This window comes from Coregonus lavaretus (assembly GCF_964263955.1).
Source record: "Coregonus lavaretus genome assembly, chromosome: 4".
NCBI lineage: Eukaryota > Metazoa > Chordata > Actinopteri > Salmoniformes > Salmonidae > Coregonus > Coregonus lavaretus.
The window spans coordinates 65,918,220-65,936,446 of NC_139991.1; the positions used below are offsets into that span (position 1 = coordinate 65,918,220).

The 18,227-nt window shown below is 45.2% G+C and overlaps 1 protein-coding gene across 8 annotated transcripts in view; it reads left to right on the forward strand.

Annotated features, from left to right (window-relative positions):
• zmiz2 (zinc finger, MIZ-type containing 2) overlaps window positions 1-18,227 on the forward strand; it is a 33,600-nt gene extending 15,373 nt beyond the window's left edge. The window contains exons 8-20 of one of the 8 annotated variants that reach the window (XM_084160296.1): window positions 2,796-2,876; window positions 3,334-3,520; window positions 3,754-3,895; window positions 4,026-4,122; window positions 4,872-5,003; window positions 5,477-5,582; window positions 5,724-5,881; window positions 6,023-6,090; window positions 6,175-6,243; window positions 7,839-8,080; window positions 8,210-8,325; window positions 16,612-16,848; window positions 17,635-18,227. In XM_084160296.1, coding sequence (XP_084016422.1) covers window positions 2,796-2,876; window positions 3,334-3,520; window positions 3,754-3,895; window positions 4,026-4,122; window positions 4,872-5,003; window positions 5,477-5,582; window positions 5,724-5,881; window positions 6,023-6,090; window positions 6,175-6,243; window positions 7,839-8,080; window positions 8,210-8,325; window positions 16,612-16,848; window positions 17,635-17,742 — 1,743 coding nt within the window. In that variant the 3' untranslated portion in view covers window positions 17,743-18,227. Of the gene's footprint in view, window positions 1-2,795; window positions 2,877-3,333; window positions 3,521-3,753; window positions 3,896-4,025; window positions 4,123-4,850; window positions 5,004-5,476; window positions 5,583-5,723; window positions 5,882-6,022; window positions 6,091-6,174; window positions 6,244-7,838; window positions 8,081-8,209; window positions 8,326-16,611; window positions 16,849-17,634 lie in introns of all 8 variants that reach the window. The other 7 variants (XM_084160293.1, XM_084160295.1, XM_084160292.1 and 4 more) reach the window with 7 other exon arrangements.

Genomic DNA, 18,227 nt, shown 5'->3' on the forward strand with positions numbered 1-18,227 from the left:
TGGGTCTTCCAAATGGACAATGACCCCAAGCATACTTCCAAAGTTGTGGCAAAATGGCTTAAGGACAACAAAGTCAAGGTATTGGAGTGGCCATCACAAAGCACTGACCTCAATCCTATAGAAAATTTGTGGGCAGAACTGAAAAAGCGTGTGCGAGCAAGGAGGCCTACAAACCTGACTCAGTTACACCAGCCCTGTCAGGAGGAATGGGCCAAAATTCACCCAACTTATTGTGGGAAGCTTGTGGAAGGCTACCTGAAACGTTTGACCCAAGTTAAACAATTTAAAGGCAATGCTACCAAATACTAATTGAGTGTATGTAAACTTCTGACCCACTGGGAATGTGATGAAATAAATAAAAGCTGAAATAAATCATTCTCTCTACTATTATTCTGACATTTCACATTCTTAAAATAAAGTGGTTATCCTAACTGACATAAGACAGTGAATTTTTACTAGGATTAAATGTCAGGAATTGTGAAAAACTGAGTTAAAATGTATTTGGCTAAGGTGTACAGTGTGGGGGAAAAAAGTATTTGATCCCCTGCTGATTTTGTACGTTTGCCCACTGACAAAGACATGATCAGTCTATAATTTTAATGGTAGGTTTATTTGAACAGTGAGAGACAGAATAACAAACAAAAAAATCCAGAAAAACGCATGTCAAAAATGTTATAAATTGATTTGCATTTTAATGAGGGAAATAAGTATTTGACCCCTCTGCAAAACATGACTTAGTACTTGGTGGCAAAACACTTGTTGGCAATCACAGAGGTCAGACGTTTCTTGTAGTTGGCCACCAGGTTTGCACACATCTCAGGAGGGATTTTGTTCCACTCCTCTTTGCAGATCTTCTCCAAGTCATTAAGGTTTCATGGCTGACGTTTGGCAACTCGAACCTTCAGCTCCCTCCACAGATTTTCGATGGGATTAAGGTCTGGAGACTGGCTAGGCCACTCCAGGACCATAATGTGCTTCTTCTTGAGCCACTCCTTTGTTGCCTTGGCCGTGTGTTTTGGGTCATTGTCATGCTGGAATACCCATCCACGACCCATTTTCAGGATTTGACGGTACATGGCCCCGTCCATCGTCCCTTTGATGTGGTGAAGTTGTCCTGTCCCCTTAGCAGAAAAACACCCCCAAAGCATAATGTTTCCACCTCCATGTTTGACGGTGGGGATGGTGTTCTTGGGCGAGTTGAGTTGATGCCAAAGAGCTGGATTTTGGTCTCATCTGACCACAACACTTTCACCCAGTTCTCCTCTGAATCATTCAGATGTTCATTGGCAAACTTCAGACGGCCCTGTTAATGTGCTTTCTTGAGCAGGGGGACCTTGCGGGCGCTGCAGGATTTCAGTCCTTCACGGCGTAGTGTGTTACCAATTGTTTTCTTGATGACTATGGTCCCAGCTGCCTTGAGATCATTGACAAGATCCTCCCGTGTAGTTCTGGGCTGATTCCTCACCGTTCTCATGATCATTGCAACTCCACGAGGTGAGATCTTGCATGGAGCCCCAGGCCGAGGGAGATTGACAGTTATTTTGTGTTTCTTCCATTTGTGAATAATCGCACCAACTGTTGTCACCTTCTCACCAAGCTGCTTGGCGATGGTCTTGTAGCCCATTCCAGCCTTGTGTAGGTCTACAATCTTGTACCTGACATCCTTGGAGAGCTCTTTGGTCTTGGCCATGGTGGAGAGTTTGGAATCTGATTGATTGATTGCTTCTGTGGACAGGTGTCTTTTATACAGGTAACAAGCTGAGATTAGGAGCACTCCCTTTAAGAGTGTGCTCCTAATCTCAGCTCGTTACCTGTATAAAAGTATTACCTGTACCTGTATTTTTTTGTTGTTATTCTGTCTCTCACTGTTCAAATAAACCTACCATTAAAATTATAGACTGATCATTTCTTTGTCAGTGGGCAAACGTACAAAATCAGCAGGGGATCAAATACTTTTTTCCCTCACTGTATGTAAACTTCAACTGTATGTCCTCCATTAATAGGGGTTCGATATCTGCTTACGCCTTATTTGACTTCACTATATTTCCCTTTCATCTGTCTCACACTTTTGTTCCTTCACAATAAAAGCTTCTAAAATATGAAAGTGGAATAGAATTCCATTCCCCTTTATACAAATATATATATTTTAAAGTTATAGTTATCAATATGGGCTTTTCAAGTGAGTATTTTACATTTCAGTCATTTAGCAGACGCGCTTCTCCAGAGCGACTTACATGAGCAATTAGGGTTAAGTGTCTTGCTCAAGGGCACATCAACATATTTTTCCACCTAGTCTGCTCGGAGATTCGATCCAGCAAACTTTCAGTTACTGGCCGAACGCTTTTAACTGCTACATGTTATTGACTGCTACATCTTAGTGACTGTGCTGGTCATGTGCTGATATCGTTTTTAAATGTTTTATTTTACCCTTATTTTACCAGGTAAGACTGAGAACACATTCTTATTTACAGCAACAACCTGGGGAATAGTTACAGGGAAGAGGAGGGGGGATGAATGAGGCAATTAGAAGCTGGGGATGATATGTGGGCTAGATTGGGAATTTAGCCAGGACACTGGGGTTAACACCCCTACTCTTACAATAAGTGCCATGGGATCTTTAGTGACCACATAGAGTCAGGACACCCGTTTAACGTCCCATCCGAAAGATGGCACCCTACACAGGGCAATGTCCCCAATCACTGCCCTGGGGCATTGGGATATTTTTTGGGGACCAGAGGTAAGAGTGCCTCCTACTGGCTCTCCATCACCACTGATATTGTGTGTGTGTGTTTAAGCAGGAGCAGCAGTATAATGGGCAGCAGGGTAACATGCCACCAGGAGGCTACAACGCCTTCACACAGGCTGCTGTCAACGCGGTAAGCCACCCTGTGTGTGTATGTAGCTTGGCAGTGTGGAGGAGATGGTGCTTTGGAATGTTTGGGTCCTTTGCTTTGGAATGTTTGGGTCCTTTGCTTTGGAATGTTTGGGTCTTTTGCAAATATAATTTATAATGTAATTGTAATTTGTCGACCCAAATAAAGAACATGTGTTAGCCTACGGCCACACAGGGATTTAGTGTCCGCAATTACGGATTGAGCCAAATGGTTTTTCAATGCGAGTCATCCGTAGACATATGATGGACAATCATGTCTGTCAAAAAACACACAATTGCTGTATGCAGCTCATCTCAAAATAGTTGACTGGAGTTGACAATTAAATAATTAATATACAATTTCATCCGTGTTCATGCATCTCTTTGTAGCCGTAGCGTTATACAGTATAATGAATTGTAGCTTTATGATGGTATCTTCTACTTAAAACTCTCCCTCTCAGCAGGGTGGCCGGGTGATGCCGGGGTACCCCAGTTCTCCTTTGGGGGGTAACCCCACCCCTCCCATGACTCCGGGCAGCATGCCCCCCTACCTGTCCCCCGGTGGGCCTGGACCAGACACCAAGCCCCCCTACCTCCCCCAAGGCCCTGACGTCAAGCCCAACATCAACTCCCTACAGCCCCCCACTGGTGAGATAGTCTTACTACAACATACACTCCTTTATCAAGTCATTGGACTAATGGAAATGTATTGAGAGAGACAGCCTGGACGTGTCCAATAAGAAATGCTAATTTTAGTTTTCCTTTACAAAATGTTTTAGAACGCCTTTGCGTTCCTTAATGAACATGACCCTGGGTCCAATTCATAGGTTAAATACCTGTGCACTCTCACGCCCCTCCCTCACCCCCTCCCCCCTGTCTAGGTAACCCTAGCGACGACCTGCGGCTGACCTTCCCGGTGCGCGACGGCGTGGTGCTGGAGCCGTTCCGATTGGAGCACAACCTGGCGGTCAGCAACCATGCCTTCCAGCTGCGAGACTCCGTCTACAAAACCCTCATGATGAGGTCAGTGCCCACCGCCTCTCAGCCAATCACAGCAGCCGTTACTGTGACGTGATCCAGTGTTTTAATACCATAGAGTTTGGAGTTTTACCACATTATTAATTGATGACGCTGGTGTGTGTGTGTGTCCTAGGCCTGACCTGGAGCTGCAGTTTAAGTGTTATCACCACGAGGACCGGCAGATGAACACTAACTGGCCCGCTTCCGTACAGGTACAATCACACTTACAGGTACCCATTCAAATATACACACACACACAGAGAGATCAAAATGCAACATCAAACAAAACACAATATAACAGACCTTCCCAAGATAGCAGTGTTATAAATAATGGTATTTTTAAAATATATTATTTCACATACAACCTGATCTATGTGCATGTACACACATCCCTATCAGAATGGGTTAGGCTGGGGTTACGCTCCCCCAAGCGCTCTCACTTATGCTTGCGTAAAGTTAAAAATTCTGGCATGCACTGAAATCTCAAAGTCTCAGCAGAGTTCATCTAGATTATTAATCCAGCCTTGGTGTCTGGGTTAACCAGTTGATGAACGACAACTGTGAATTAGCTAGTCATTTGAGACACTTCTTGGTTAGACAGGGTAGCGTTCAGGAGGGTACAAGGTACTGAACATTGTAGATAGAAATACCATAAATGGAACTGATATGATTCCTTACTCAATATCTCTACTCTAGATGTCTGTTCTACACAACGTATTTCTATCCAAACGTTCCACAATGCTGCACTCTATACTGAAGGTGGCCCAAGGCCCATATTCATAAATCGTCTCAGAGTAGGAGTGCTGATATAGGATCAGTTTGGCCTTTTAGCTTGTAACGAATAAGATTATGTGGACAGTAGTTACCTGATCCTAGATCAGCACTCCTACTCTGAGGCCAGTGTGACGACTGTGACTAGCGTGTTAGCCGATCCTCCATTCACCTGTCTGTCATGTAGGTGTCTGGTCCTTGCTTACAGGTGAGTGTGAACGCCACACCGCTCACCATCGAGAGGGGCGACAACAAGACGTCCCACAAGCCCCTCTACCTCAAGCAGGTGTGTCAGCCGGGACGTAACACCATCCAGATCACCGTCACCGCCTGCTGCTGCGTAAGTAGGAGGACAGAGGTGTGTGTGGGGGAGGGGGGTGTTAGTGTGTGTGTGTGGTGGTGGTGGGGGGGTGGGGGGTTGTTAGTGTGTGCATGGGACATGTATTGCACAGTGGGCAGAACTTTTTGCATTAATGACGTCATGGTCAGGTGGTATACTGGTTGTATAAGCACGTTTTGTTAATCTGGTCAGAAAACCAGATTACAACCAAAATATGACGTTTTATCCACAATGTCTTGATCTTGTCATGAAAAATATGTCTTTACCTGGTTGTAACAGAGACCGGTTGGTTGTAATCTGCTTTTATGACATCTTAACAACCAGAAAATCCATTTACAACCAAAAGATTACGTCACGCTGCAAATTTTGCCTGCTGGATGTGCACATCTGTTGGTCTATAAGTGTTATGCAGGATCCAAATTAACTTCCCCCCTCTCTCTCTCTCTCTCCCCCATCCCTTTCTCTCTCTCCAGTCCCACCTGTTTGTGTTGCAGCTGGTCCACAGGCCATCAGTACGCTCGGTTCTGCAAGGGTTAATGAAGAAGAGATTACTGCCCGCAGAGCACTGTGTGTCTAAGAGTGAGTGGAACACACACACACTTGATTGATTGACTGCCTGGTTGGTTGGTTCTCAGAAAGAAAGACTTTGTCACAATTCTCACCCGTTCTCTTGCCTGTCCTCTTGTCCGTCCGTCCCCCCCCCCATGTCCCTCTCCTCAGTTAAGAGGAACTTCAATAGTGGGACCATCCCTGGGACCACAGGGCTGAATGGAGAGGATGGTGTGGAACAGACAGCCATCAAAGTCTCTCTGAAATGTCCTATCACCTTCAGACGCATCCAGCTGCCTGCACGCGGACACGACTGTAGACACATACAGGTGAGAGACACACACACACACACACTGGTGAAAACATACATGTACTCCCACAAGCACTTACGTACTATAACTCTAAACATACAGGTGAGATACTAGAGAGACACACACCCTAAACTTCTGTCTGTGTCTTTCTCTCTGCAGTGTTTTGACCTGGAGTCGTACCTGCAGTTGAACTGTGAGAGAGGGACCTGGAGATGCCCTGTGTGCAAGTAGGTTAACACAAGCATTTACTATCTTTCCCATAGGTAGACCTGTTGTTTCTTAGTTAACCTGACCTTGTCTCTACTCCACAGTAAGAGCGCTCTACTGGAGGGACTAGAAGTGGACCAGTACATGCTGGGGATTCTAATTTACATACAGAAGTAAGTGTGTGTTCTTCTATTCTTGTGTGGACCTAAAATCCCCAAAAGGCCCCACAAGAATAGTAAAACAAGGACAATTCTCCCTCGTGGGGACATTTCCCACGTCCCCATGAGGACAAAGGCTAGTTTAAGCTTAGGGGTTAGGTTTAGGGTTACAGTAAGGGTAAGGGTTAGGTCAGGTTTAGGGGTTAGGAACAATTGGATTTTGAATGGAGATGTTATTGCGGGTCTAGCGAAATGCTTGTGCTTCTAGCTCCGACAGTGCAGTAATATCTAACAATTTCACAACATATACCTAATACACACAAATCTAGTAAGGAATGGAATTTAAGAATATATACATATATGGACAAGCAATGACAGAGCGGCATGGACTAAGATACAGTAGAATATTATAGAATAGAATACAGTATAGACATATGAGAGCAGTGCAAGATATGCAAACTTGATGATTGAGTTGGAGGTGTGCTTGGCCACGCAGTCATGGGTGAACAGGGAGTACAGGAGGGGACTGAGCACGCACCCTTGTGGGGCCCCAGTGTTAAGGATCAGCGAAGTGGAGATGTTGTTTCCTACCTATACCACCTGGGGGCGGCCCGTCAGGAAGTCCAGGACCCAGTTGCACAGGGCGGGGTTCAGACCCAGGGCCTCGAGCTTAATGATGAGCTTGAAGGGTACTATGGTGTTGAATGCTGAGCTATAGTCAATGAACAGCATTCTTACATAGGTATTCCTCTTGTCCAGATGGGATAGGGCAGTGTGATGGCGATTGCATCGTCTGTGGATCTATTGGGGCGGTAAGCAAATTGAAGCCCGAGTGGCGCAGTGGTCTAAGGCACTGCATCGCAGTGCTAGCTGTGCCACTAGAGATCCTGGTTCGAATCCAGGCTCTGTCGTAGCCGGCCGCGACCGGGAGACCCATGGGGCGGCGCACAATTGGCCCAGCGTCGTCCAGGGTAGGGGAGGGAATGGCCGGCAGGGATGTAGCTCAGTTGGTAGAGCATGGTGTTTGCAACGCCAGGGTTGTGGGTTCGTTTCCCACGGGGGGCCAGTATGAAAAAATAATAATGTATGCACTCACTAACTGTAAGTCGCTCTGGATAAGAGCGTCTGCTAAATGACTAAAATGTAAATGTAAAATGTAGGGTGACAGGTAAGGTAGAGGTGATATGATCCTTTACTAGTCTCTCAAAGCACTTCATGATGACAGAGGTGAGTGCTACTGGGCATTTAGTTCAGTTTTAGGTCCCCACAAGGCTAGAAGAACAAAACGTGTGTATGTGTGTCTGTGTACACATCCCCTACTACAGGCCTGGAGGACCAGAGTGCTGCTGGTTTTCTGTTCTACCTGATAATCAATTGCACTCACCTGGTGGCCATTTAAAGGGGAATACTTAAAATGCATCAGAAGTGGAACTGGCTTTGAGGTCTAGATTGGAATTTGCCTGCCCTACTATGTTCATTTTTAGTTCTTCATTAACTTAGCCATAATTAGGTCTACAGTTAGGTGTCCTTGAAATGGGCCCTTCATCTTTCTCACCTTCTTCTTTCTCTTTGTTCTCTAACCTCTCTCTCCCCCCCTCTTCCCTCCTCAGTTCAGACTATGAGGAGATCACCATTGACCCAGTGTGTGGCTGGAGGCCAGTGCCCATTAAACCAGACATCCACATAAAGGAGGAAGCAGACGGGCCTGTGTTGAAGCGCTGCCGGACGGTCAGCCCCAGTCACATGATGATGCCCAATGTCATGGAGATGATCGCTGCCCTGGGACCGGCCTCCTCGCCCTACCAGGGTCTACCACCTGGGGGCAGGAACACACCTGACTACAACAGCCAAGGTAGGGAGGAGACGGACACACACACACATACAGAAAATTAATTATATTGCCGCCTATTAGTTACAATTGAAAATGTTTTTTACAACACAACAATTCCACCTGTGTCTGTCGTGTGTGTTGTTCATCCAGCAGGTCCAGGATACTCCAGCCAGTCAGGCTTCTCTGAGTTCCCCAACACCCCTGGAACTCCCACCCTGAGAGACTTCACCTCCCCTGGGCCACCTAACATCTACCAGCAGGACCAGGTAACACACACACACAGGTCCCCTCAGGCTACAGTGACAAGGTTCGGGGGTCAATTCCATTTCTAGTCAGTCTGAAAGCGAATGACCTAATGTCTGACTGGGTTAGAAAGGGAGTGAAGGAACACACACAGGGTCAAAGTACACACTAATGTCCTTACATCAGGCCTCTGTTATCGCTATAGAGAGAGCCTTCACAGGCTCCAGTTAGGTCACTTAATTGTTAACAGCGGAGCTGAACGATGTGCACATCGCCTCTACAGTGCGACCATTTTACTCGGATATGCGCCTAAATATTTTGCTGTGCAACCTGGAATTTGTGTTTAGGAGCACCAGTGTGCCTAGAAGAATCTCTCAAATATTTTGCACACACGTGCTCCTACACACACCCTACTAGTCATGCATCCACTATAATAATATATTTAAGCATTATACAACAGGTGGGTCTAATCCTGAATGCTCATTGGTTCAAATCACATTCCAGCTGGTGTCTATTCCACAAGTTACCACTGGCTAAATCTATGACATTGAAATGGCTATTTACTCTGTTCCATCTGACTGCACAATACACTCTCTCATCAGCCCAGCCAGGCAATTTATAAACTTGATCTCCACTATAAAAAGCATCTAGACATTATCTCACAGTTCTTTTAGACTAACATTTAGTTTTCAACAGCGGAGATTTGTATAAACCTTGCTGTCTGTTTCTCCGACATTTGCAAAATTCTTTCAATATTCAAATTCAATCTCCAGCTGCCCATAGTAATGAACGTGTCGGGAGTCGGGATGAGACGGACAGGTTGGCAGCTTTTCTCAGCCAGTCGAAATCACGAATCTGCATAATTTTTATTGTGTGCAGCTAGTTTGCAGTCTTTCCAGCTTCAGTTTGAAGTGATTGTGTTAGCTGTGTTGTTAGCTAGCTCTCGAACAACAGTGTCCTGACGAGAGAGCACATTTTCTATGCCAGGTGAAATCGCGCATCATTAACTCATTCTTATGGATGTATCCAAACACTAGAAAACAGCCTAAACAAATGCAAATGAACCTACTTGGTTGTTATTCTGGCTGCACTGTTTGACATAAGTTAGCTGTAGTTGGCTAGCAAGCAAGCAAGGGATAAGAACGTTGCCAGCTAGTATGGCAACCGAACCAATAGAACGAACAACCAGCCGGCTTGGGTAGCAACCCTAGATTTGTGTCGGGACTATATCTTGTGGAAAGATGAAATAGTATGAATAACTTAATCAAATTAATGTTTTTAATGAAAATATGTCAATCATTATTTGAATATGTTGATAACCCGTTGTATAAAAGTGATAATGCCCTCGAAGCTGATGTTTGCAGGATATATTGACACAGTTTGCCGGCCCTCGACCTGGTCTCGGGCCAAACAACACCCGTGCCAATATATCCTCCAAACACCGGCTTCTCTGGCATTGTCACTTAAATAAGGGCAGAGTGGGTGGGGTATATGTCCAATATACCACGGCTAAGGGCTGTTCTTATGCACGACGCAACGCGGAGTGCCTGGATACAGCCCTTAGCCGTGGTATATTGGCCATATACCACAAACCCCTGAGGTGCCTTATTGCTATTATAAACTGGTTACCAACGTAATTAGAGCAGTGAAATGAAATGTTTTGTCATACCCGTGGTATACGGTCTGATATACCACGGCTGTCAGTCAATCAGCATTCAGGGCTCGAATCACTGAGTTTTATAACATACTATATATTATACTACCAGCCTGTACCATTGACACCAGACAGGATGGGGCCATGGACTCATGCTGCTTACACCAAATCCTGACTCTGCAATCAGCATGACGTAACAGGAACCGGGATTCGTCGGACCAGGCAATGTTTTTCCACTCCTCAATTAATTGTCCAGTGTTGGTCATTGCCTGCCCACTGGAGCCGTTTCTTCTTGTTTTTAGCTGATAGGAGTGGAACCCGGGGTGGTCATCTGCTTCAATAGCCAATCCATGACATTAGCCAATCCATGACAAGGACCGGCGAGTTGTGCGTTCCGAGATGCCGCTCTGCACACCACCGTTGTGCTGTGCCGTTATTTGCCTGTATGTGGCCCGCCTGCTAGCTTGCACAATTCTTGCCATTCTCCTTCGACCTCTCATCAACGAGCTGTTTTCGCCCACAGGACTGCCGCTGACCGGATGTTTTTTGTTTATCGCACCATTCTCGGGTAAACCCTAGACACTGTCATTCGTGAAAAGCCCAGGAGGCTGGCTGTTTCTGAGATAATGGAACCGGCGCGCCTGGCACAGACGTACCATGCTCAAAGTCGCTTAGGTCACTCGTTTTGCCCATTCTAACGTTCAATCGAACAGTAACTGAATGCCTCGATGCCTGTCTGCCTGCTTTATATAGCAAGCCACGGCCACCTAAATTTACAGTGGGGAGAACAAGTATTTGATACACTGCCGATTTTGCAGGTTTTCCTACTTACAAAGCATGTAGAGGTCTGTAATTTTTCATAGGTACACTTCAACTGTGAGAGACGGATTCTAAAACAAAAATCCAGAAAATCACATTGTATGATTTTTAAGTAATTAATTTGCATTTTATTGCATGACAAAAGTATTTGATACATCAGAAAAGCAGAACTCAATATTTGGTACAGAAACCTTTGTTTACAATTACAGAGATCATACGTTTCCTGTAGGTCTTGACCAGGTTTGCACACACTGCAGCAGGGATTTTGGCCCACTCCTCCATACAGACCTTCTCCAGATCCTTCACGTTTCGGGGCTGTCGCTGGGCAATACAGACTTTCAGCTCCCTCCAAAGATTTTCTATTGGGTTCAGGTCTGGAGACTGGCTAGGCCAACCAGGACCTTGAGATGCTTCTTACGGAGCCACTCCTTAGTTGCCCTGGCTGTGTGTTTCGGGTCATTGTCATGCTGGAAGACCCAGCCACGACCCATCTTCAATGCTCTTACTGAGGGAAGGAGGTTGTTGGCCAAGCTCTCGCGATACATGGCCCCATCCATCTTCCCCTCAATACGGTGCAGTCGTCCTGTCCCCTTTGCAGAAAAGCATCCCCAAAGAATGATGTTTCCACCTCCATGCTTCACGGTTGGGATGGTGTTCTTGGGGTTGTACTCATCCTTCTTCTTCCTCCAAACACGGCGAGTGGAGTTTAGACCAAAAAGCTATATTTTTGTCTCATCAGACCACATGACCTTCTCCCATTCCTCCTCTGGATCATCCAGATGGTCATTGGCAAACGTCAGAGGGGCCTGGACATGCGCTGGCTTGAGCAGGGGGACCTTGCGTGCACTGCAGGATTTTAATCCATGATGGCGTAGTGTGTTACTAATGGTTTTCTTTGAGAATGTGGTCCCAGCTCTCTTCAGGTCATTGACCAGGTCCTGCCGTGTAGTTCTGGGCTGATCCCTCACCTTCCTCATGATCATTGATGCCCCACGAGGTGAGATCTTGCATGGAGCCCCAGACCGAGGGTGATTGACCGTCATCTTGAACTTCTTCCATTTTCTAATAATTGCGCCAACAGTTGTTGCCTTCTCACCAAGCTGCTTGCCTATTGTCCTGTAGCCCATCCCAGCATTGTGCAGGTCTACAATGTTATCCCTGATGTCCTGACACAGCTCTCTGATCTTGGCCATTGTGGAGAGGTTGGAGTCTGTTTGATTGAGTGTGTGGACAGGTGTCTTTTATACAGGTAACGAGTTCAAACAGGTGCAGTTAATACAGGTAATGAGTGGAGAACAGGAGGGCTTCTTAAATAAAAACTAACAGGTCTGTGAGAGCCGCAATTCTTACTGGTTGGTAGGTGATCAAATACTTATGTCATGCAATAAAATGCAAATTAATTACTTAAAAATCATACAATGTGATTTTCTGGATTTTTGTTTTAGATTCCGTCTCTCACAGTTGAAGTGTACCTATGATAAAAATTACAGACCTCTACATGCTTTGTAAGTAGGAAAACCTGCAAAATCGGCAGTGTATCAAATACTTGTTCTCCCCACTGTATATACAGTTGAAGTCGGAAGTTTACATACACCTTAGCCAAATACATTTAAACTCAGTTTTTCACAATTCCTGACATTTAATCCTAGTAAAACATTCCCTGTTTTAGGTCAGTTAGGATCACCACTTTATTTTAAGAATGTGAAATGTCAGAATAATAGTAGAGAGAATTATGTATTTCAGCTTTTATTTCTTTCATCACATTCCCAGTGGGTCAGAAGTTTTCATACACTCAATTAGTATTTGGTAGCATTGCCTTTAAATTGTTTAACTTGGGTCAAACGTTTTGGGTAGCCTTCCACAAGCTTCCCACAATAAGTTGGGTGAATTTTGGCCCATTCCTCCTGACAGAGCTGGTGTAACTGAGTCAGGTTTGTAGGCCTCCTTGCTCGCACACGCTTTTTCAGTTCTGCCCACAGATTTTCTATAGGATTGAGGTCAGGGCTTTGTGATGGCCACTCCAATACCTTGACTTTGTTGTCCTTAAGCCATTTTGCAAGTATGCTTGGGGTCATTGTCCATTTGGAAGACCCATTTGCGACCAAGCTTTGACTTCCTGACTGATGTCTTGAGATGTTGCTTCAATATATCCACATAATTTTCTTTCCTCATGATGCCATCTATTTTGTGAAGTGCACCAGTCCCTCCTGCAGCAAAGCACCCCCACAGCATGATGCTGTCACCCCCGTGCTTCACGGTTGGGATGGTGTTCTTCGGCTTGCAAGCAACCCCCTTTTTCCTCCAAACATAACGATGGTCATTATGGCCAAACAGTTCTATTTTTGTTTCATCAGACCAGAGGACATTTCTCCAAAAAGTACGATCTTTGTCCCCATGTGCAGTTGCAAACCGTAGTCTGGCATTTTTATAGCGGTTTTGGAGCAGTGGCTTCTTCCTTGCTGAGCGGCCTTTCAGGTTATGTCGATATAGGAGTCGTTTTACTGTGGATATAGATACTTTTGTACCTGTTTCCTCCAGCATCTTCACAAGGTCCTTTGCTGTTGTTCTGTGATTGATTTGCACTTTTCGCACCAAAGTACGTTCATCTGTAGGAGACAGAACGCGTCTCCTTCCTGAGCGGTATGACGTCTGCTTGGTCCCATGGTGTTTATACTTGCGTACTATTGTTTGTACAGATGAACGTGGTACCTTCAGGCATTTGGAAATTGCTCCCAAGGATGAACCAGACTTGTGGAGGTCTACAATTTTATTTCTGAGGTCTTGGCTGATTTCTTTTGATTTTCCCATGATGTCAAGCAAAGAGGCACTGAGTTTGAAGGTAGGCCTTGAAATACATCCACAGGTACACCTCCAATTGACTCAAATGATGTCAATTAGCCTATCAGAAGCCACTAAAGCTATGACATAATTTTCTGGAATTTTCCAAGCTGTTTAAAGGCACAGTCAACTTAGTGTATGTAAACTTCTGACCCACTGGAATTGTGATACAGTGAATAAGTGAAATAATCTGTCTGTAAACAATTGTTGGAAAAATTACTTGTGTCATGCACAAAGTAGATGTCCTAACCGACTTGCCAAAACTATAGTTTGTTAACAAGAAATATGTGGAGTGGTTGAAAAACGTGTTTTAATGACTCCAACCTAAGTGTATGTACAGTGGGGAGAACAAGTATTTGATACACTGCCGATTTTGCAGGTTTTCCTACTTACAAAGCATGTAGAGGTCTGTCATTTTTATCATAGGTACACTTCAACTGTGAGAGACGGAATCTAAAACAAAAATCCAGAAAATGACATTGTATGATTTTTAAGTAATTAATTAGAATTTTATTGCATGACATAAGTATTTGATCACCTACCAACCATTAAGAATTCCGGCTCTCACAGACCTGTTAGTTTTTCTTTAAGAAGCCCTCCTGTTCTCCACTCATTACCTGTATTAACTGCACCTGTTTGAACTCGTTACCTGTATAAAAGACACCTGTCCACACACTCAATCAAACAGACTCCATCCTCTCCACAATGGCCAAGACCAGAGAGCTGTGTCAGGACATCAGGGATAAAATTGTAGACCTGCACAAGGCTGGGATGGGCTACAGGACAATAGGCACGCAGCTTTGTGAGAAGGCAACAACTGTTGGCGCAATTATTAGAAAATGGAAGAAGTTCAAGATGACGGTCAATCACCCTCGGTCTGGGGCTCCATGCAAGATCTCACCTCGTGGGGCATCAATGATCATGAGGAAGGTGAGGGATCAGCCCAGAACTACACGGCAGGACCTGGTCAATGACCTGAAGAGAGCTGGGACCACAGTCTCAAAGAAAACCATTAGTAATACACTACGCCGTCATGGATTAAAATCCTGCAGCGCACGCAAGGTCCCCCTGCTCAAGCCAGCGCATGTCCAGGCCCGTCTGAAGTTTGCCAATTACCATCTGGATGATCCAGAGGAGGAATGGGAGAAGGTCATGTGGTCTGATAAGACAAAAATATAGCTTTTTGGTCTAAACTCCACTCGCCGTGTTTGGAGGAAGAAGAAGGATGAGTACAACCCCAAGAACACCATCCCAACCGTGAAGCATGGAGGTGGAAACATCATTCTTTGGGGATGCTTTTCTGCAAAGGGGACAGGACGACTGCACCGTACTGAGGGGAGGATGGATGGGGCCATGTATCGCGAGATCTTGGCCAACAACCTCCTTCCCTCAGTAAGAGCATTGAAGATGGGTCGTGGCTGGGTCTTCCAGCATGACAACGACCCGAAACACACAGCCAGGGCAACTAAGGAGTGGCTCCGTAAGAAGCATCTCAAGGTCCTGGAGTAGCCTAGCCAGTCTCCAGACCTGAACCCAATAGAAAATATTTGGAGGGAGCTGAAAGTCTGTATTGCCCAGCGACAGCCCCGAAACCTGAAGGATCTGGAGGTCTGTATGGAGGAGTGGGCCAAAATCCCTGCTGCAGTGTGTGCAAACCTGGTCAAGACCTACAGGAAACATATGATCTCTGTAATTGCAAACAAAGGTTTCTGTACCAAATATTAAGTTCTGCTTTTCTGATGTATCAAATACTTATGTCATGCAATAAAATGCTAATTAATTACTTAAAGATCATACAATGTGATTTTCTGGATTTACATGCTTTGTAAGTAGGAAAACCTGCAAAATCGGCAGTGTATCAAATACTTGTTCTCCCCACTGTAAACTTCCGACTTCAACTGTATATTATGCTATATATAATACTGCTGTGAACTTCAATGGAATGTGCCCTTATCAGATGCACACTTGTTAGGACTAAATCCTCTAATATATTATAATTGCGTAGCATACTTTTTAATATATACATATTGAACATCTTAAAGTGCCTGACAGGCAGTGACTAAAAGTAGCAGTAGTATAGTAATAGAGTAACTCCTGAGAATGTGTCCAATATCAGATTACCATCTCGTGCTTCAAATTACACACATCGAGTTTGTCCCAAATGGCACCCTGTTCCCTGTAGTGCACTACTTTTGAACAGAGCCCTACAGCCCTGGTGGTCAAAAGTAGTGAAATATATAGGGAATGAGATGCAACCATTGACTGTCCGTGACACGGTAGAGTAGCAAGTCAGAGACACGCAAACACTGTCTTGCTTTGGTTCCAATGGTACAGTTGGTTAGAGAATGGTGCTTGCAACAGCAGTTGGGTGGATTTCTGAGTAGGGTGAATATCGTGTGTTTGTGTTCAGCGTAAGTGGCTTTGAATAAAAGGCATCAGCTGATTGACCATGTTACATTAGTTTTGCCTGAAGCTACTTTGTGTGTGTGTGTGTGTGTGTGTGTGTGTGTGTGTGTGCGCGCACGTTTATATAAAGTGATGTATTCATCTAAGTTAGTTATCCAAGAGTGACTGTCATGCCCTTCTGGCTTGTGTGTACAGTGAAGAGCCTTTTGACTGGGCCTGGAGGAGACAGCATTTACTCACACACACACACACTTACACACACCTGCAGGCGCTCACGCCTGTCACAGACAGCTGCTCAGCTGTCCAAGAAAGTATTTTAGAGAGGGCACAAAGCATCCACCATTCGCCCTCTTCACTTCTCTCTCTGTCACACACACAGACTGTGGAGCAGAACTCATGAAGGATTGCACTTTACCACTGGTTTGTTGCACGTTACCATTTCCAACGCATTCACAACTGCCCTGAACGTAACCTCCATATAACATCATACAATGTGAAACTCAATATTCTCTCTCTTTTTCTCCCTTCCTATCCCTCTCTTCTGCTCTCTTTTTCCCCCTCTCTGTCGCTCTCCTCCATCTCTCTCCATCAGATGTCCCACTCTGGCCGTATGGACCCTTCCCATAATGCCCTGCAGCAGCAGCAACAACAACAACAGCAGCAGCACCAGCACCAGCAGGGTCTCCACGGTAACCAGAGTCTCGGAGGCAGCGTTGCCGGACAGATGCAGCAGCGGAACGCAAATACCCAGAATACCCGGCTGCAGACGGAGGGCTCGTTCGGCCTGGGGGGAGCAGGAGGAGGAGAGGGAGCGGATCACACCCTGGACGTAAGTCACTACCTCAGCCCTCTCACACCCATATGGAAATGGTGTTCGATACCGATAACTGATATTTTCTAGACAATGATAGCCAATACAGATACAGATATGGCAAAAACAAGTTTTCTCCTTGTGAGATTGGGCAACAGCTGCGATAGAAAACATCCACTTTGCAAATCTGTAAGGTACACATTGGGTTTGAAAATGCAACACCAATGACGAAGTGGTTATGATTCATGCAGGTTTAAGTTAAGTGTGTACATGTGATGCATGCGATGCCATTACGAAGTCCTATATTGGGCATGCATCCTAAGTGATATTGCTGGTGTGGATATTGGATCTGGGCCCATGTGGGTGGTTTTATACTAACCCCCACCCTCCCTCTTTCACTGGGGACGGGGCGAACCGGTTGCAGGGGAGGAACTTCCACAGATCAATCTACTTCGACAACCGTAAGACAACCATAAGACAACCGTTAGACAACCGTAAGGCAACCACACAGAAAGCCAGCTAGCTGCTCGTTCAGCGATACTGTAGATTGAGTTATATTGGGCATGTCGAACTGAAGCTACCTTCACTCTTGGAAAGAGCTTGTTTTTTGCCACATCCATGTGCCACAAACAAACCTTTCTCTCTCTTTCTCTCTCTCCCCCTTTCTCTCTGCTTTTTCAAAATCAATTTATTTTAATTCAAGACGCTTTATTGGCATGAAAAGCGAAGGAACACGTCAAAGCAACAATAACAACAATAACACTTTCTCTCCCCCTTCTCTTTCTCTCTGTTCCCCCTCTCCAGCTTCTCCCTGAGCTGACCAATCCAGACGAGCTGTTGTCCTACCTGGGTCCTCCAGATCTACCTAGCAACAGCAACGACGACCTGCTCTCTCTGTTCGAGAACAACTGAAGACTCTCTTCCTTCCTTGTTTAGGGACAGCTTCAGCCTATTGAGGGGGGAGGGGGGGGAGCGGGAGGGGACGGGACGGGACGGGACAGAGAGGGATCCATGTTTTATACCCCATGCCTGCCCATCCCTACCCTCTGTGGACCAGACCAACAGGAAGGTGCAGAGGGTAGTGAGAGACAGACATGACTTTCTCTGTCTGGAAACTCTGTCAAGACTGTAGTGTTTTTAGACTCATTATAAAGCATCCCTTTGCACTCTGGATCCATCAAATAAATTAAAAAATAATAATAATCCAGTGAAAAATGGGACTGCCTGCACTGGCCAGCCGCTATAACTGTAATTCAATGTTCTTTAAAAAATCACAAGCTGAAGGATTTAACTTTTTAAAGGATCTTTTTAGAAACCAGAAAAATAAAGTGTTATGTTGACTTTCCATTGTGTATTTATGATTGTGGAACTTGTCAATAAACGAGGAACAGACAGTG